This window comes from Colletotrichum phormii, assembly GCF_030913505.1.
Source record: "Colletotrichum phormii strain CBS 102054 chromosome Unknown BDP81scaffold_8, whole genome shotgun sequence".
In the NCBI taxonomy this organism is placed as follows: Eukaryota; Fungi; Ascomycota; class Sordariomycetes; order Glomerellales; family Glomerellaceae; genus Colletotrichum; species Colletotrichum phormii.
In genome coordinates, this window is record NW_026851450.1 from 884,030 (window position 1) to 902,848 (window position 18,819).

The 18,819-nt window shown below is 49.2% G+C and overlaps 7 protein-coding genes across 7 annotated transcripts; 3 read left to right on the forward strand and 4 right to left on the reverse strand.

Annotated features, from left to right (window-relative positions):
- Positions 1–2,101: 2,101 nt before the first annotated feature.
- Positions 2,102–2,968, reverse strand: BDP81DRAFT_393404 (uncharacterized protein; the record flags this gene model as incomplete). The annotated part of the gene is made up of 1 exon (XM_060587823.1): positions 2,102–2,968. The coding sequence occupies one exon, from the start codon at positions 2,966–2,968 to the stop codon at positions 2,102–2,104; it is 867 nt and encodes a 288-aa protein (XP_060446317.1).
- A 4,315-nt stretch (positions 2,969–7,283) lies between these two features.
- Positions 7,284–7,829, reverse strand: BDP81DRAFT_317261 (uncharacterized protein; the record flags this gene model as incomplete). The annotated part of the gene is made up of 1 exon (XM_060584243.1): positions 7,284–7,829. One exon carries the CDS (start codon positions 7,827–7,829, stop codon positions 7,284–7,286), a length of 546 nt encoding a protein of 181 aa, XP_060446318.1.
- A 1,058-nt stretch (positions 7,830–8,887) lies between these two features.
- BDP81DRAFT_372615 (uncharacterized protein) lies at positions 8,888–10,336 on the forward strand. Its single transcript, XM_060586659.1, has 5 exons — positions 8,888–9,218; positions 9,271–9,447; positions 9,506–9,627; positions 9,685–9,769; positions 9,819–10,336. The coding sequence occupies exons 1-5, from the start codon at positions 9,005–9,007 to the stop codon at positions 10,076–10,078; spliced, it is 858 nt and encodes a 285-aa protein (XP_060446319.1). The 5' UTR covers positions 8,888–9,004; the 3' UTR covers positions 10,079–10,336.
- A 1,182-nt stretch (positions 10,337–11,518) lies between these two features.
- BDP81DRAFT_317378 (uncharacterized protein) lies at positions 11,519–12,361 on the forward strand (the record flags this gene model as incomplete). Its single annotated transcript, XM_060584253.1, has 4 exons — positions 11,519–11,651; positions 11,714–11,844; positions 11,934–12,036; positions 12,087–12,361. Coding segments are annotated over 4 exons (642 nt in total), but the record flags the coding sequence as incomplete, so codon positions are not given.
- Positions 12,362–12,628: 267 nt separating this feature from the next.
- BDP81DRAFT_317241 (uncharacterized protein) lies at positions 12,629–13,621 on the reverse strand (the record flags this gene model as incomplete). Its single annotated transcript, XM_060584241.1, has 4 exons — positions 12,629–12,895; positions 12,956–13,083; positions 13,145–13,252; positions 13,327–13,621. 4 exons carry the CDS (start codon positions 13,619–13,621, stop codon positions 12,629–12,631), a joined length of 798 nt encoding a protein of 265 aa, XP_060446321.1.
- Positions 13,622–15,269: 1,648 nt separating this feature from the next.
- BDP81DRAFT_285282 (uncharacterized protein) lies at positions 15,270–15,590 on the reverse strand (the record flags this gene model as incomplete). The annotated part of the gene is made up of 1 exon (XM_060583025.1): positions 15,270–15,590. A coding segment is annotated over one exon (321 nt), but the record flags the coding sequence as incomplete, so codon positions are not given.
- Positions 15,591–16,815: 1,225 nt separating this feature from the next.
- Positions 16,816–18,431, forward strand: BDP81DRAFT_460362 (amidohydrolase; the record flags this gene model as incomplete). Its single annotated transcript, XM_060593646.1, has 5 exons — positions 16,816–16,831; positions 17,001–17,310; positions 17,358–17,483; positions 17,540–17,592; positions 17,650–18,431. The coding sequence occupies 5 exons, from the start codon at positions 16,816–16,818 to the stop codon at positions 18,429–18,431; spliced, it is 1,287 nt and encodes a 428-aa protein (XP_060446323.1).
- Positions 18,432–18,819: the final 388 nt, after the last annotated feature.

Consider the following 18,819-nt stretch of genomic DNA (forward strand, 5'->3'; position numbering starts at 1 on the left):
ACAAGCGAGCTGCCCACCCAACCGCGTTCATCCTTCCTCCTCACTTCTAATGCGTATCACGCCACAAATAATCATGTCGTCACAAAGCAAAGAGGCCCAATTGAACTTAGCAGTCAAGGCTATCCAAAAAAAAACCTAAACTCAGCATTCGAGCCGCAGTAAGAATCTATTTAGTCCCCCTTAGGACCCTAGGTACCCGATTAAAAGGCACACCTATATGATAAGATACTATACCTAACTCACGCAAATTGACGGAGCTTGAAGAGGAGAAGCTAGTTGAGTATATCCTAGACCTGGATTCCCGATCGTTTCCTCCCCGGATTAATGGTGTAGAAGAAATGGCTAATCGATTGCTCGCCGACCGCGATGCGCCCCTAGTTGGGAAGCGCTGGGCTTCAAACTTCGTTAAACGACAACCATAGCTCCGGACGCGCTTTTTTTATAAGTACGACTATAAGAGGGCCTAATACGAAGATCTAGATGCGATAAATGCGTAGGTTCGGCTTATAGCGAACACAATTGCGAAATACGGTATTATAGACTCCGATATCTACAACTTCGACGAGACTAGGTTTATGATGGGCCAGATTGCGTCCGGAATGGTCGTCACGAGTGCCGAAAGGCGTTCAAATATAAAAATGATACAGCCTGGCAATCGTAAATAGGTTATAGTCATTCAGGCCATCAGTTCGTCAGGCTACAGCGTTCCGCCGTACATCATCGTTACAGGCCAATATCACCTCTCTACCTGGTATATAGAAATAGATCTCCTATGCGACTGGGTCATCGTAACGTCTGAAAACGGATGGACAACAAATAAAAGAGGCCTAGACTGGCTCCAGGACTTTAATCGGCACACAAAACCGCGTATAACTAGCAATTATCGCCTCCTCGTCGTCGATGGGCACGAAAGTCACCACTCTGCGGACTTTAAGATATATTACAAGGAAAACAATATCGTCACACTCTATATGCCGGCCCATTCGTCTCATCTACTTCAGCCCTTAGACGTTGGGTGTTTTAGGCCACTAAAGACGGCTTATGGTCGATAAATTAAGGATAAGATGCGCCGGGGTAATACCTATATTACGAAGGAGGACTTCTTCCCTGCATTTCACAACGCTTTCACGCAAACCCTAACGGTAAAAAACATCCAGGGAGGCTTCAGAGGGGCCGGGCTTGTTTCTTTGAGTGCCGAAAGTGTGCTTTCGAAGCTTGATATCAAGTTACATACTCCAATACCCCCAGGGTCCCTACTAATAACACCCCCCGCATGGACTTCTTAAACGCTAAATAACCCAACAGAGGCCTCTTCTTAGTCCGAACTCATCAAAAGGAGGATCTCCCGCTATCAAAATAGTTCCCCAACTTCAATTATTAAAGCTATAGAGCATTTATCAAAGGGAGCGCGGGGATTTATGTACCAGATTGCCTTATTAAGGTCGGAGGTCCAGATCCTCCGGGAGGAAAATAACCTACTTAGCCGACGCAGGAGGGCTAAGAAAACACGTCTCAGACAAGGAGGAAGTCTTACTGTAGCTGAGGCAGAGGACATTCAGTCGCAGAGAGAGGCTACGGCCCAGATTGAGGAGGAAACGCGCCAGAGTAGTAGTCGTCGGCCGAGGACAGAAATAGGTTAACGGCGATGTGGCGTCTGCGGAAACACTGGCCACAATGCGCGAACATGTCAGTTTAATAAAGAAATATCTGAGGAATAGGATTCAGAGTAGCTTCAATTGATTTTATGTTTTTAGTGTTGCTCCTTAGTTAGATTTATAATGTGATTATGGTTAGGTGGGCAGCTCGCTTGTCTGGGCAGCTCGCTTATCAAGTACGTTATCTGTCAAGTCTTATCAAGCCAGACTCATTTGATTTCTGAAACGTGGACTAGTTATCTCAATCACCATCGGAGACGAAGACCTTTGAAAATGCATTCATGTTGTGAAATGGGTTAGATTTCATTCTCTTGCTGCTTTATTTTCGATCCATTCTCACAGTGCAATTCACGGCCTACAAGAAGACTGATCAGATTGGAAGTTTTCGCGAGCATGTACTGGGTAAGACACAAATGTTTCCCTGTATCGACCATCATTGATAGATGCTAAACTGGTACATAACACTCGGAAGTTCTTTTGTCCTTGTTATCCACAACGCCGGCGCTCGAAAAACGTATTTCTGTCGGCATTTTTGTGATATTGATCCCCTCCGGAGTAAGCCAATCTAAAAACCGATCAAAGCAATGCTCAATATGATGGTGGCTGAGCATGTGAAACGTCAGGCCGCGATCCTTTCGCAAGCTGTTCTTGTTGCGAAGACGCATCACTGCAACGCAGTGATGCAGGTGGTAATTGACGCTCGTGTAAACAGTACGGCCTGCAATCTCCGGATCGCCACGATACACACGCTCTTGAGAAACTTTCTGAGTACGCGCCTCGTCGAGCCACCATCCGAAATCCGGCATCGAATCCCAAGCTTCTCGCAACTCTCGGTCAGAGCAGACTTCGGGCACCCAACCTCCTTGAACGCGATCTAGGACGCACCCGCGCGAAGGAGCACCGGCTGGATTGGCGAACTCGTCGCAATAGCTCGCGTTGTACTTGAGCTCATAACCTGGAACTTCGAGTCCATCGATAGTTACCATCTGCATGAGTGCGTTTGAAGGCTGTGGGAGGCCTTGGTATCTGTGTTCGTTTGCGTATTTTAGGAGGTCCGAGTCTATGACAAGGCTTCGCTGGATAAGTCCATTGATAGAATCAAGTTTCTGGGTATTGTGCCAGCTAGCTAAAGCAATTGCTGTACAAATCAACGTTGTAATGACCCAGCCCATTGAAAAAACGGGAAGGAGCCAGGTATAGCGGCGTGCCGATTGCTGCGATGCCGCGGTGATTCCGGTTTCCTCGACGTAGCGGTCATTTTCTGAATTGAGAAGTTCCTTGTATGAGCAGACGGTATTCGAATCTGAGGACATCCTGTAACTCATTTCCTCAAGGATTGTGGTAGAAAAGGCGTGCAAGATCTTGCCAAAAAAAAAAGAATTAAACACAGCCAGGCAAAATTTGGGATAAACCTGCTGAAGTCCGCTGTGCGCGTTGCTTTCTCGGTGGACACATGGCTTAGATACATACCTAGAGAACTCGCACTCCATCGCAGACATACACTGGTTTCATGCATTTCAACTTCTTACAAATGAATCTCCTTGAGTTGGATGATGTTGTGTCACCTTATCACGGCCGGCCCCCTGAACCATGTTATTAGCTGATAAGCTCGAGGAACAGCGCGGCGGAAATCTCAGCCAGAAAGTGAAAGTTTATGCGGGTACACCGTATGGGGTCGACGGGACAACGGAGACGTTATGAACCCGAGTCAACATCTTATTGTAACGCTGGGCCACTGTATCAGAGTCGGGGACGTGTAAGACACCGACGGGTGTAGAGCAGCGCATTGAAGTAACGGGCAACCCGTGTCCGGGTTTGTCTGCAGGGGCTTGATATACAACTCGCAGAAGAACGAGCTTTACGTGGTTCTTCATGTATCGGCTTATGGAACCCGATGCAGTCTCCACTGTGTTCAGTTGCTCCTGCTGATAAATAAACTCAAAATGATGGTCTAAAGCTTACACTAGATGTTTCAGCGTGTATCATAGATACTCGTACTACTTACACTTCGCCGATGAAGACCAGTATTTGCACGCTGTCCATCCCTCGCTTTGAAGCGTGAAAATCATTTTGGATGGAGATTCTTCCTCCGTATGACTGTGAAAGATAGATTGTCGACCGCATCGCGACTGTTTTGTCCTGTAGAAGAAAGTGTAATATTGTAGAAGGTTTGTGCTCCTGTGGAGCATGGGACTCACCGGCAAATCAGAACGCACGAGACACCGGAGACTTAGGATCAACGCAACCGGAAATCACGAAAATAATATGTTGTGCTTATAAGGTATCCAACCTCCGAGTACTCCGGATTGAGAAATTCGGGCATCTACATTAGGGAATTGATATACCGGCGTCGCAAATTGATACACCGGCGTCGACCTTACACCGGCGTCGCTGTTCGACCTTTTGATTGGCTCAAAAAAACAATACCTCCCCATAAAGGCGGTGAGGGTGACTGCACTAACATGGCTATTCCTGCCCTCTTCTCTAACCTAAGCTCTAATTTGAGATTTCTAAAAGTACGTATTACAGCCTACTTATACCCCAGGTTTGTAAATCTCAAATAGGGACTATATAACCCCTCAAAAGGCCTATTACCTAACTACCTTTTACGACGTGGTTGCAAAGATTCATCGTCACTACAGACCATTTCCCACTAACTCCGTTTCCTCCGAACACTAGGCTACATCGGCCGTCCACTTGCATAATTCCCTGTTGTCCTCCCCTTACCAAGAACACTAGACTGGCTCCTTGTTTGTCGCTAGGATGAGCTTGATATCTGGCTTTGACTTGGCTAACTTGTCTCTTGTGTAAGCCCAGCTAGCGTCGACTTATTCTTGCTCCCAGGTGGGCGGCCTCGCTTCTTACTACTTACGCCTTGGCTGCTATAGGTAGTGCGGGCTTGTCTGGCTGACTGGCCCTCTGCAGGTAAGGCTAGTTATGATAGGACAGGCTGCACTATGTTCTTTAGCCTACCGCGGAGGGATGCAGCAATCTTAGGGTCAAGGATCCGGCGGTATGGATCTGAGGAAGACGTCTCTCGAAGACGCCACCGAGGGTATACCTCCCATTTACTGAAAGTAGCTAAATCTAACTTTTAGGAGTAGATCTTATGGCAGCATGGGACACCCAGCTCAATTAAAACAGTGCAGTCTAGACCACAGTCTCCAAGGGGGGCTAGGAATGGCCTCGTGCCAGACGGCATTGCCTTCTTTACCAGCCGGTATTGCTTCCCAATTAATGCAAGACACTTCGAGGAAAGCATCGTTCGAAGTTCGCCTAGGTACTCAAAGCGAGTACCTATATACTCCCGGCCTGTAAGCACTTCATCCTCAGCACAAGCTTGCCTGAAGCGTATCTCCTGGTCACCAATCATGTCCTACATAACATCAACAAGTCGATATAGGTGACTAAGATCATTTAAGAGATAACTCTTAATGTTGTTATTACTTGACTCAGTGCCAGAGGTGAGGTGAACACCAAAGTTCTAATATTTTCGGATAGAGCAGCGGGCCCACTGTGCTCTTAAAGGTAGGTATGTTATGTGGAGGTACTGGAGGATTGGGCCTTGGTCGTTAAACTCTTTACAGAGCTTGGTCCAGGCTTTCTCAAAAGCGTGCTCAGTCTCAGCAAAAACAACAAGCTTCCACATCATAAGGACCCCACGATACGTATGAGGGGGGGGGCTTATCAATAGATGTGTTGATATAGGCCTCATCCTCATCACTTAGCGTGGCCATTGCTTGTATTGGTAGCTGATATCCCTCGTCATTAGACCCACTGCTGTTACTGCTACAGCTGCGGTCCTTAACCCACTTCTGCTTAGCCCTGAGCATAACGTTAAAATTGATGTGGTGGATGCAGAGTTGTTGCTGAACGTCTGGGAACTGCTCATTCAGTGCAGCCTTCATCTGCTTGTCGTAGTCTGTAATAATAACAGTGGGGTAACGGACTGAGTGTTGGTCCATGAGTTGGCGGATCCCTGCTGAGAGAAACTGGAAACCCTCTAGTCTCTCGTTGTCGATAAGGCCAAACGCAGCGTTGTAAACAGATCCAAGGCAGGTCTGCCCAGTAGCTTGGAAGAGAGGGAGCTTAAAGCGATTGGTATTGTAGGTGTTGTCAAAGCTAATCACCTCAGGGAATCACTTCCACATTTGGAGACAGTAGGGAAAGGTCCAGACAAGGCCAATAAGGCGGTTTGGCTCGGCGTCTGCCCATTTCACCACGTATAGGATATCTCGCTCATCAAACAGCTTGATTAATACTGCAGTTAGCGAATATCCCGCTAGTTTCTCTCGGTTTATACGAGCCCTAGCGTTATAGATATCTCGCTGGGTAAATAAGGACTCTGGGAACTGCTCCTGGACAACAGCACGCACATCGCGAGCCCGAATCCCAACTCGTCGGCTTGTAGTTTCAATGGCATCCTGAAGTGGCTGGGTAAGCCTGCGATGTGAAGGGTGTGCAGTAGCTTCAAGGCTAGGGCCATGATTATACTAACTATACTAGGGGTCTAGGTGATAACGTAAAAGCCACTTACCCTCCTCTTAAGCCTCGGCAATAACTTACCATTTACAACCGCATTTACGAGACTTGCGCTGTCGAATACCAGCACCTTGTGTAGGCCCAGGCTCGCCAAACCGATCACACTGGAAGGTGTATCGAATGATTCGGCCTCGAGCTTTATGCCTATTCCGCTTTATAATGCCAAATCCATTAGCTCTTGCAAAGGTATTAACTCGGTCGAAGAGGGCATCATAGGTTTGCTCTGGATCGCCAGGAATCGGTGGGTTTGGGATTTCGGTTATAGGAGGAGAGGAGGATCGGTTGCTTAGAGTGTGGTAGGAGGCTGCAGTTCGGAAAGACGCTTCGCTTTGAGGGGAGGATTGCCGTGGGGGTGAATAGGGTGGTGGGTTGACTTGGGGACCCCATGTTTCTTGCCATTGACGGACATAGTCTTGTTGTCGGAGGAGTGCCGTTGTTAGCTGTTGATTAGTCCCAACAAACTCAAAAGGTCGAACAGCGACGCCGGTATATCAATTCCCCTACATTATTGGGCAGTCCAGGGGAAGCAACCCAGTTTAAAGTTGGCGCATCACAACAAGACTCTTGTCCGTCTCAGACCGAATGCGACGCTACCATCAACCAGAACAAAGTTTTCCTAAAATTATAGAAATGACCGCAGACTTAATTAAGTATGGGTCTCAGCGAGCTCCACATATATAACAGAACCTAAGTACGGCGTATGTATGCATTGGGTCCAAACTCTAAGAGCACAACTCTTGTGCGCCATTTACAGGATCGTTTTCGGGCGGATTGATTGATGACCCAGCATTCTGGCGTATACCATAAGTCCAAGTAATCATTGCTGGATGTGCATTTGTCCCCAGTTTGGCACAGCTGTTGCTGACCGCCAGTTGCGATTACTTGTGGTAGAGCTTTCTCTGTCATTGTGAACTTTGACTACGAGTATGATATTGACAATCTACTAGAACAAGGTGTCTGAAGTTACATAAAAGCTTTTGATATTTTTAAGGCTCTCGTTCCTACAGTAAACTGTCAAGATAACTTACAATGCAAGGATACCAAGCATTGACCTTCGTATCCAGCACTAAGACACGTTCGCGGCCGCTACCAGCAAACTTTGGTTTTCCATACCAAAGACCATTCCGCCTCGTAATCTATAGGCTTTGGAGGCGGCTTCCTCATATCCCCGTCAATGAAGAACCATTCATCGAGAGAATCTAGACAATGATGAATGTGTTTGTGATCAATGTCCCGCGGGCAGACATGGTGGCCGCTCTCCTTCGCCTTCCAGTATCTTCTGAGAGCCAAGATGCAGTGAGCCTGATGGAAAAGCCAGTCGGCGGGCACTTTGAGACGATCAGGATCGCTGAGAAATTCTTTGCTCAGGTAGTCCTTGTTATCAACAACGTCTCTCATTCCTGGATACCGCTGTCTGAACCATTTCTGGTATCGGAGTTCGTCCGCGTCCATCAAGCTTGCAGGTATGAGGGCCTGGTCATCGATACGTACAGCCCACTCTCCATCTGGATAGGGGTTCTTCCAGTCGGACACGTTGTGTCTTGAAAATTGGAGCTGATAACGCGGACCCTCACTGTCCTTGAGGTCGTATCGAATCCAGATTCCCTTCTCAAAATGCTGTTGAAATGGCATCTTGGCACCTTCGCTATTAATCAACGCGAGGATGAGGAACACCACAGCTAAACTTGACCAGAAAGCCAAGGTGCGGAACCGGGTGGACTTCAATCCAGTGAGCCGACCGAACCAAGAGAGGCGGTTTGCAGCTCCCTTGCCATTGTGAAAGTTGAACTCGTTTTTTGTGACGGAGGCTTCTGTCCAAGACAGTGAATCAGCCAAGGCGGCTTCAGATCGGTTCACTGTGTTCGGGTATTAGCGCTGTCGGTCAAAGAAGAAGGGACGTAAGTCATACAAGTTGCGAAGCAGGTGATTTCGTCCGATGCATCTTCTTCGCCAACTTTGTAGAAAATAGAGATGGAAGGGGAAGATTCAGCAACCACAAATCTTGTCAGCCTCTGTGCCGCGTCCGAAAGAGTGAACTTGACGCTTTCGTCGACTTGGGTTGCGTAGAGAACGAAACGCTCACTTCCGACAGTGATGATAGCCCTGGCAGGATCTTTGCCAAGTGCCACCCTTTTGAGCAGATCTTGAAAACCGTTATCGTTTTCAAGTGAGCTCTGCCGGTCAGGGAGAAGACTGACGGCAAGATCCCTCTCCTCACTGGAAGACCTATCGTAAAACGCTTTCATGGTTCTTGTAACTAGAGAAAAGAGCTTGGGCTGATTCCGTAGCAAGTTGTATGGTTCACTATGTCAAAGGCAGAGGTGAATGAACCACTTGCATATTTGAGGCTCGTAGGACAATCGGGTAGTGTTCTTGAAATAAAGTGGAAACTTACGGGTTTAACGTCAACGTCGATCGACGCTCTGCATATTTCGGCGTTGGAAAATCATAGATGACAAATGCCACCCTGCACCACATTGGAATACCGTATCCCGGTCCAAGCTAGTAAAGTTTACACGGCCTGAGACCCTCGTGATCACGGCACAGTGCGAAGTATGTCAACATTTCGGCGGAGGTACTTGAGACCAAGGTAAGTCTCATACATCTACCCCCCAGGCCTACTTTAACCTTCCGAAAATCATTCGTAGCCCACGTCTCGAATCCAAATCAAAACGCGAGGTTCAGAGTTGAAGTGGACTCCACAAAAGTCTTAACACAAGAGACGTCCTCCTGTATGCCACACAACGACGTGACGGCCTAACTGTTCTATTCTCAATTGCTTGCAACGCTCTGCGAGTTTACTCACCATGGACCGCCAAAATCTTCTCTCGTCTGAGGGATCTGAAGATGGCGATTATTCCAAAGTTGCCTTCCTGAGGGATCGGGAGCATCACCACGATAGACGAAAATACCTGCCGTGGTTATTGCACATCGCCGCGTTCCTAGGCTACGGTATTGTTTTTTTTGTGGCATTTGAGAGTGATAATCACTCATCGAAGCCAGCTACGAAGGAATGGCCTAGTATGTACAACCTATCCATACGCAGTCCTACCACATTTTCTGACCATTACAGACATCTATGACGACTTTTCCCACCGCGAATACGTCTGGAAAACCCATCACTACAAATTTGAGGGAGACCATTCTATCAAAATAGGCGACAAAGGATGGGAAGACGCAGTAGATTTCACCGAGTACGAGGGCCGGCCAACGGACAAGAGCAATCAGGCTTGGGCAGATTTGGTCCAACGTATGTGACCACTTGACATTTCCCCCTACAAACTTGTCGCTGAATCCTCAACTTGAAGTCGGCAGCACAAGCATCACAGAGGTAGAGAAATCTCGCCTTCCATTCGATACGACACCAAACGTCCTGAAACAGGGCGAATATGTTATTGGCCTGCAGGTATTCCATCAGCTTCACTGTCTCGTAAGTTCGTGAACTCTCCTCTTCGAGCAACTCAAGTGACCTTGATAAATATCGTAGATGAGTCTCCGAGAGCAAGTTTGGCATCCGACCGCGTTCAAATGGGAGAACGGAGAGGAACGCAGCTGGTGGGAGTTGCACCTGGGTAGGCAAGGTCATAGCCATCAGGGAAATATCGACTAAGCACTATACAGATCACTGCGTCGAAGCACTCAGGGAGTCTATCGTCTGTAATGCGGACATGACGCCTCTGAGATACATGTGGAACGAAGAAGAGTCACTGTACATGTTGACACTTCCCCAACAGTACAAATGCAGAAACTGGGACGATGTTTGGACCTGGGCGTCATCGAGGAACACGACAGGAGATTGTCCGAGGAACAAGATCGAGTCGGATGAACCGATGACGTGCCCGTTGAAACCACATACTCACGAGCATGGGGGGGGTCATTGATGAAGCCTAACTCTCGATCAGGTCGGTTCCTTCCGTGTGGGGTGATGTGACTAGTTTCCTGTGCAAAGTTGAAACTTAGACAGAGGCGTATGTTGTGGTTCAAGAGCTTCTGCGCATGCTTGAGGACAGAATTAAATTCGTCTTTTGGAGCTCATAAATGACCTTCCAGTCCGGAAGTGGGCAGAAAGTAATCATCAAAACTGCCGCGAACTTGTCTCAGAGGGGCCGACTTCTAATTTCAAAGTACAATACTAGCAGGGCTGTCGTCCCTTTAGCTCAAACTCTATCAAACAGACCGAGTGATACTCCTCAGCACCAAGGACATGCGAAATCTGCGAGACCGCCTTGGAAATCCGTGGCTCTGACATGTTGCAGTTTAGTCATAATATGCTCGGACTTAAAGGGCGGCAAGAATGCCTACTGGTAAGCAAGCAGGTGCGCTCCTTGTGACAGAGACGACGAGAACAACAACAGTATTAACGACGATGGCCGAAAGGGTGGCATTGCTAGTCACTCGACTGTTACGTCTTTCCATGTATGAGCCTCTTCAAGAGCCATCAGACAATGGGCATGCAGGGCTTTGTTCTCACCAGAAGACCAACCCGGTGGGTAGCGATGTATAGCCGCGGCTATATACAGCTATGCTCGTTACAGAACCTAACAGCAAGCCCTACAACCTAGTCTTACGAGGTTTTGCCCCTTGTGGTTTGTCAGAGCCCTCCCGGATAGGGGCTAGTAAGAGGTAGTAAGGAGTCCAAGCAACAAAGGAACAGCTCAGATATATATACAGCGCAGGGAGTACGCGTCGAGGGAGGAGCAGACTTCAGTAATTCATCATTCTACCCCTAACTGCAGTTGGCCTCTGAGAGCTTCCACCCTGCGTCAACATCCCAACTTGACAGTTTCCCTTGTGGCGGTATTACCTATTACGATATACTCCGGACGGTTACTGGAATGTTGTGTAAACCAGAAGCCTGCGGGCTCTGGGTCGAAGGATAGGAGATACTGGCGGAATTGCGTTCTAGGGACGACCATAGCACTGTCTCGGGCAAGCCAGCGGCACCCAGAGACAGGTTAAACACATAGTTGCCTTTGGGCACGATTTGGAGGACGAGCTGGACTGTATCTAGTGATAGCTATAGGCCTACGGCCCTCCACGCCATATACCCTTCGGGAGGTCTGCCGCAAGGGCGGCTGCGCCCTTGCCGCTACGGCGTTAAAATACAACAACAACAACAACAAGACCAACCCGGCTTTACTAGACTCCGTGGGTCGAGTTCACACTTTCAGGTACTTGTTGATCTACTGTTTTCCTGTTATTTCTTTTCTCGTTGGCTTCTTCTGGCCACACAATATCGATCAATATGTATCATACCTCGATGCGATGTAATTCAATTTCCCCGAAACGTTCGGCTCATTTAGCTTACCATCTAGAATGAAGCGCCCATCGCTGCAGATATGGATATTTCCTACCACGATGAGGAATTTGATAATGCTTTCATGAAACCCACAATCTATCGAATGGACCCAAGTCCGGCAGTCGATGCCGCTTGGGATGATCTTGGATTCACATGTGCGCTAATCAAACGACAGGATTATTGACCCAATGTCGAGATTTTCTGATGCTAAGTCTAGGGGAAAATGCCACCTTTTCACCGGAGCAATGGGTTGATGCCAATATGCCCTTGAACGCTGTCCGCGTCCCCGAGGACCACGGACCTAATTATTTCGGCGAAATCAAGGCATTCCACGATCTGCACTGTCTTGTAAGTCATTGGAACATCTCTTCATTTCTCGCAGAACCGGTCAGCGTGTTCGAAGCTCAAAGATCCTAATTAATACGCCACCTGCATAGAACCTTCTGCGAAAGGCGCTGTACTTTAATATAGACTATTATAAGTCAACGCCAAAAGTGTGGGAGTTTCGAGATGACGATCGAGTCATCAAAATGCATGTTGGTACGTGATTCGGATACATCTGGACCATCTCTGGAGCTTATCATCTTCAGGGCATTGGTTAGACTCGCTCCGACTCCAGCTAATGTGCACTCCGTCTCTTGACGTCCTCCCCTGGGTTTGGATTAATTCGAGAGCCTGGACCCAAAAGAAGGAGCGCAAGCCCAGTATTATTGCAAACTTCAAGACAAGACACATGTGCCGGGACTTTGGTGCAATAAGGGATTGGTATCTTCGGCAGCAGGATGACAAGTTGAAGAGTGGTGAGCTGGGTCCATGGCTCCCTAGATCCGATGATGTTATCCATGATGGCAAGGAATTCCCATAGACATTTGAATTACTTATCGCATCAAATTGAGTCTATCACGAAAGATTTCCCAAGAGGACCAAAGCGATGAGGGATGTCCTGGCTACGTGTTCCCATCATAATCAACATGTAACGGAAGCCTCCGAATATCACAGTCTGTCATCGTCGGGACCTTCGTGACCATCCTGTGTCATTTCTATGACTAGTCTTGAGAAAAAACGCCACAATTGCAAACGTATGATGTAGGATTCAATCCTACATGAAACTGAAAAAAATTGTCGAAGTTTGTCAAATCCAATGGTCTTCGGTCGCCCTATGTTCGTCCAAGAAATCATAGATCTCGCCATAGTCTCTACAGACATGCTTCCCATCCCATCCATCGCTTCCCACAATACCATCGGGGAATGTCTTTTCTTGGCCCTCGACAGCCAGATCGCCAGCGCACATAATGCTCTGTCGGAGGTAGTCAAAGCAGTGATTGACATGCCACGGCATCCGCTCACCGTGCTGGGATGGATTCGCTTTCAAGCCGGAGTATGCTTCAGCGATTCCGTACTAGATTCAGCTACGTTAGCTCTAGGAGACCAAACCTCCAATAGAGATCTCCAAACGTACAATGCAATGCAGTTGATGTGTAACGGATGTTGTAAAAACGGGCTGGTCAGGTCCTCCAAAGTCTTTGATTGGTTCGGGGAGGTCCTGATACTGTCGCGGATGGTCTACTTTAATCCAACCTAGACCCTCTTGGAAATTATACCTGTCAGTCATGGCACTATTCACCAGCGGGTAATCCAAGAGACGTACTAGGTACTAGGTCTAGCCACTTCTGCTTGGTTTCATTGGTGAAGAATTTGTGTCCATCTTCGGGAACGAAGTCGGGGTCGTGCTTGAAGGTGATGATTTTTTGCGAGACTGCCGAATGGAGAGAGAAGTAAGTAGTGATTTCAAAACTTCTGAAAGATGCAGCATGAAGAGTGACGGCTTACATTGGGGAAAGACACCCGTGACGTCGCCAACGACTTCCCTCGGGCACTCTTTCGTCGAAGACTGCCTTGCTAGAACTAGCCACGCCACAGTGGCGAGGAGCACAGCATCTACCAGTGACCGTCTCGAGAGCAGCGTTGCGCGACACGCCTCCAGCCAGCGATGACGTCTTTCCAAAATTGGATCATGTCGAGGTGCGTCCTCGCCTACTTCTTCTTTGTCCGAAAGCAATGGTTCAGCTCCAGCTCGTTCGTTCCATTGTTGCCGTAGCTCGACGAGTTTCTGTACGGGACTCATCTTGCATACATGTAAGAACCTGGGTACCAGTCCGTTGTCGAGAGAGATTCTAATGTGAAGGCAGTTGTGGTCTCGGTATCTACTGTTTCGCAAAGAAAGTTGGACTCGCAGAAGCAGCCAGGTCAATTACTCTGCCAAAGGGGCTGCACAGAATGTCCTCGTAGTCTGTCCAGACCTCTACCGGATCTCCCGGGTAAACGGGAACCTTGACTCTGCCCTGGAACTTAAATTGGTTGCAGATGTCTAGAGATAAGACGCGGTCGGCGGTTTCTGCACTCCGAGTTCCAGGTTCGGCCGCTTTTACTCCAAAGCACTTCGGACAGTATACAGTAAGTCACAAATCATGGACACGGAGCACACAATGTGCGGCGCAACTGGGCAGAAAAAAGCCTCCATCTGGGAGGAGAAGGATCATTAGGCCTAGGGCGTCTCGAGTACATGAACTCCTATGCTCTGTACACGGCTATGAACACATATTTGGTAGATTCTCTTCCGGAATTTCTTTAGTTGAGAAATTTCAATATGTCACTCTACGTACTTACCCAGGGCAAGGGTAGCACCTTTCAGAAACGAAGAGTAAATGATCCTGATCGCCAGACCAGAGCCGAACAGGGTGACATAATAAACTTTTGCCGCTTTGAGGACCTGAGGGGCTCGAGTAGATGAGTAGGGATCAACACGTCGCGAGTCTACATGGCCCCAGTGATCGATTCTGATGATGGACAGCTTGATACACCACCGGCGCGCACTCTCCCCATTCTTCCTTCTCTCCCCATTCTTCCTTCTCTCCCCATTCTTCCTTCTCTCCCCATTCTTCCTTCTCTCCCCCTCATTGAGGAGGCTCGATCAATTGAGGATCACTCCAAGGCAATGTACAAGGCTTTGTTAATCGATGTTTCCAAGATAAAGCAGGTGTTTGGCCTAGCACTCGTGGCGCACTTGAGAAAATCAACCAGGCTCCTGTTGAATGCTTTCAAGGTGATAATGTCTGGAAGTAAGTCAATAACTACCTCTTACCGAATGTTGTACACTTACCTTAGGTCATCTTCCCAACCAACGCCAATGTAGCGTCGTGCTTCCCTAGATTGATTAGCATCGTTTTCAAGATCTCAAATGCCGCTCAAGACAACTCACCAGCCAGTAGTTGCCTCATGCCAAATTCGCACCTCGTACTCCCGTGCGCATAAGAGTCCACAAACTCGTCTTCAAGAACTTTTTTCGTGAGGTTCCCGGGTGTTTTAAACCGTGACCTTGTACTGGAGCATGACTGGAGGCGCGGGGTCACCAGTTTCTTCTCCACCTGGGCCATCCCGCAGCCGCGATGATCATGAGAGCGTTCAGGGGATTAAATGGGGAATTGCTCGAGTGAATCTGAGTGGGTCTCATCTGAAGTTGATACCTCATCATCGTCGCTATCTGCGAGGTTCGTTTCCTGGCATTCGAACACTACTCGTCCAGACTCGAAGGGCAAAATGCATAACGCGTTCTTAGCTTCTGCGAACGTCCACCCCCTTTTACCAAAGGGCTCTGGCTTCTTCTCGAATCCTCGTTCTAAAACTTTAAGGCAACGATATGGTGTCTTGTCCCCATCTTTCATAGCAATAGGGAGCTCATACTCATGATACGACAGATCTCGAGGTACCAAGAATCCGGCATCGCTGTGCGGCGCAGAGGCGGCCCCTATAACAATGCTCGCCCGGGCATAAAACTCGTGTGCGATGCGTATTTTGTTCTGAATCATCTCGTCATCTTGGTCCTGGAGGATACAGAGTGCATCTGCCCAAAGATGTTGTAAGCCAAGAGCTAGAGTAACCTCTATAGCATCTCGAATTATCTTGGGAAGGTTCTTGAGAGGAAATCCAGCCAGGTGATGTTGCAAGTTTGTTAAGGTTGTTGTGCAATCCGGCGACTTGCCCCAATAGTAACTCAGGATAGCGAAGTCGGTACTCTTTCCCGGCTCTGTCAACCGAACTTGCCCATCACCGCAGGAGCCCAGATAGAGCAGGTACCTCGGCTGCCCAAGAGATTGCGTCTGCTGCCTGTATTTGTTGCATCGAGCATGGTTCTTTCGACACTCTTCCAGATAGCTGGCCTGTTACCTAAGTGTCCAAGGCCAGCACTCCTACAGCCGCAATACCTCTCAGGGTCTTATGACCTTATAGTTACACAGACGAAGGATGTAGCAGCTAGGATCTTCCAGGCCTGGCTCAAGACTGTGCCAGGTCAGCATACAGTCGTATACTCAGACGGCTTCAAAGCTCCTGACGGAGCTACAGAGTACGGCTTTGTTATCTACCGCAACAATAAACGTATAGCCCAGGGCTGCGGCCGTCTCGGCTTAGCAGAAGTGTTTGATGGTGAGGCGGAGGGGGCGAGGGCTGGGCTCCGACGGGCCCTTCAGACCTCCCAAGGCCAGCCTATACACATCTGCATCGACAATACCAGCGTTATTCAGGGGATTTGCGGTAAGGTCCCAGACTCCTCACAAGCGGCCTTCCTTGAGATCCAGGAGGTAGCTAGGATACACGATATACAAACCCATTGGTCTCCTGGGCACCAAGGTATTAAAGGAAACGAAGAAGCAGACAGCCTAGCTAAGGAGGGAACAACTCTACCAGTCCTTAGGGGCCAACTAGCTACTCTATCAGGTATCAAGTGGCTTGCTAAAGAGCGGCCAAGACGCCAATATAGACGATGGTGGAAACAAGAGGCAACTCCCCGCTATACCCAACTAGGGCTCAAGGCTACCCTTGCTTGCCCTCCTGAACTTGGCCTCCCTAGGGCTGCCCTTCATCACCTCCTCGCGGCACGGTCAGGCCACGGGGACTTTAAACAATATCACCAACGCTTTAACCACACAGAAGCACTACTCACCTGCTCCTGTGGATGGGTTAAGGAGGCAGACCATCTAGTCTACTGCCGAAAGACCCTACTGAGGAGGCAACAGTGGCCCACCCTCTACCCCTACAGCCGCCAGGAGCCCGTAGGACCTATAGGGTCCCTCGATCGCTACTTCAAGGGGCTAATCACTGACTCTGAAGGCTTCCAGGCCTTCCTCTGCGTCACAGACTTCTTCCAGAAGATCTGCCCGCGGTACTAGGAGATAGGTCATAACCTATCCTCCAAACGACAAACTACCTCTATTAAGAAACCAGATGGTTATAACGGAACTAGGGCACCAGTGGGAACTAGGGATGGATAGAACACATAGTAGCTCACGAGCAAGATTTGGAGAACGTCAGGATACGGCGTGCACTATATAGTATATAGCTAGAGCCTGCGACCCTTCACGCCACATACCCTCCGGGAGGTCTGCCGCAAGGGCGGCTGCGCCCTTGCCGCCATGGCGTTAAATAGAACAACAACAACAACACGGAAGTCATCGATGTGGCGAACAAGATCATCACACCAGGCTTCGTCGATACCCACCGCCACGGTTGGCAAACGGCTTTCAGAACCATCGCCTCGAATACCTCACTGGCCGAGTACTTCACCCGCTATGGCGAATTTGCTGCCGTGGGCTTTCTGAGTGCCGATGATGTCTACATCGGCCAGCTCGCAGGATTCTACGAGGCCCTGAACGCCGGTGTCACGACGACGCTGGATCACGCCCACCACACTTGGTCGGATGAGACTTCAGAGGCAGGTCTGAAAGGTAGCATCGACAGCGGCGCGAGAGTCTTCTGGTCGTACGCCTTTCACAATGTCACCAACTACACCATCTCGGAACAGCTAGAAACTTTAGGGATATCGCGACCAAGGCCGAGTTTGATGGTACTCCCACAACTTTGGGAGTCGCCTGCGACTTCTTCGGGACCGACGGTGTTCTCGCGGATGTCAATGCGGTGGTTGATCTTGCCAAGTAAGTTGACTTGTTTGATACAAGGTGGCAGTGAGAATCTTTCTAACGCGCGGTAGGGAGTTCAATGTCTCTGTAATCACGACTCACAGCTTACAAGGCCCGTGGGGAAGTAAGTCTTTGACCCTGACCATACGATAGTGCCGCTTCCAAACTGACTACCTCACAGACACCAACAGCCCTGAGGACGTCCATGCTATTGGAGCATTGAATACCAGCATTCCAGTTGTCTTTTCCCATGCATCCTTTCTGACCTACAAGGGCGCATCTCTCCTCCGCTCCACAAATCAGTACATCTCCATCACTCCAGAGTCAGAGATGCATTACGGCCACACGCATCCTCACAGCCATCTGATCCAAGACCAAGGTTCCCTCGGTGTCGACACTCACTTCACCTTCTCAACCGACATCCTTACTCAAGCCCGTCTCTGGCTCCAGAGCACCCGCCGCCTTCTTTACCAACAAGTCCTCGCAAACTGGCGCGTGCCCACCAGCACGCCCATGACCGTGAACCAAGCCTTCCTTCTCGCCACGAGAAACGGCGGACTTGCCCTCCGCCGCCCTGATCTGGGCGTCATAATCGAGGACGCCAAAGCCGACGTCGTGGTCTGGGATGGTGAGAGTCCCGCCCTCCTCGGCTGGGTTGACCCCGTCGCTGCTGTGATTCTCCACGGTAGCGTGGCCGATGTCGAGCACGGCCTGGTGGACGGGAAATTTGTCAAGAAAGACCACAAGTTGGCGGTACCTGACTACGCAGACGTCAAGACGCGGTTCCTGGAGAGCGCAAGGAAGGTCCAGCAGACTTGGAGGGATATTCCATTCTCCGCTCTCGAAGGAGAGTTCAGTAGCTCTGAAGCTCCCTATGAAGCGCCTCTTTCTGTCGATGTCCTAGCTGGCGGTGAGAGTGGGTACGGAACCACGTTTGTTTGTGTTGGAATAGGCCTACATTAGGCAGCAGGAGGTTGCTGCCGCGGTCCGTTCCAGCCACGGTGGTCCGTGTGGCTCAGCCACACGAGGGTGGTATACCCCAGACTTCCTGCCGCCGCTGGCACCTGGTTAGACTTCCACAGAAGAACAACAAGAACAAGCAATATCACCACTACAGTCGGTGATCGTTGCTACCCACGATACTCGAGTATTTTCCTTTTCCACCTGTGAATCCAACAGTTTGAATACCGGTGCCGCGGTAACAGGCTAAAAGCACATATGCCAAGCCTGCGTCCCAGTGCTTTAAAGGGGTATGGCGAAGCCAATAATATTAATGTAATATTCTTCAAGCATGAACGAGCATTTAGTAAAGCTTAAATGCACATGCTTGTCGGATGGATTACTGATGTCT

Bases quoted from the DNA above. Each gene is read 5' to 3' on its own strand.
- BDP81DRAFT_372615 (XM_060586659.1), top strand. From the start codon at position 9,005: ATGGACCGCCAAAATCTTCTCTCGTCTGAGGGATCTGAAGATGGCGAT. The intron at 9,219-9,270 runs GTATGTACAACC...TGACCATTACAG, and splicing joins AGCTACGAAGGAATGGCCTA to ACATCTATGACGACTTTTCC. The intron at 9,770-9,818 runs GTAGGCAAGGTC...AGCACTATACAG, and splicing joins CTGGTGGGAGTTGCACCTGG to ATCACTGCGTCGAAGCACTC.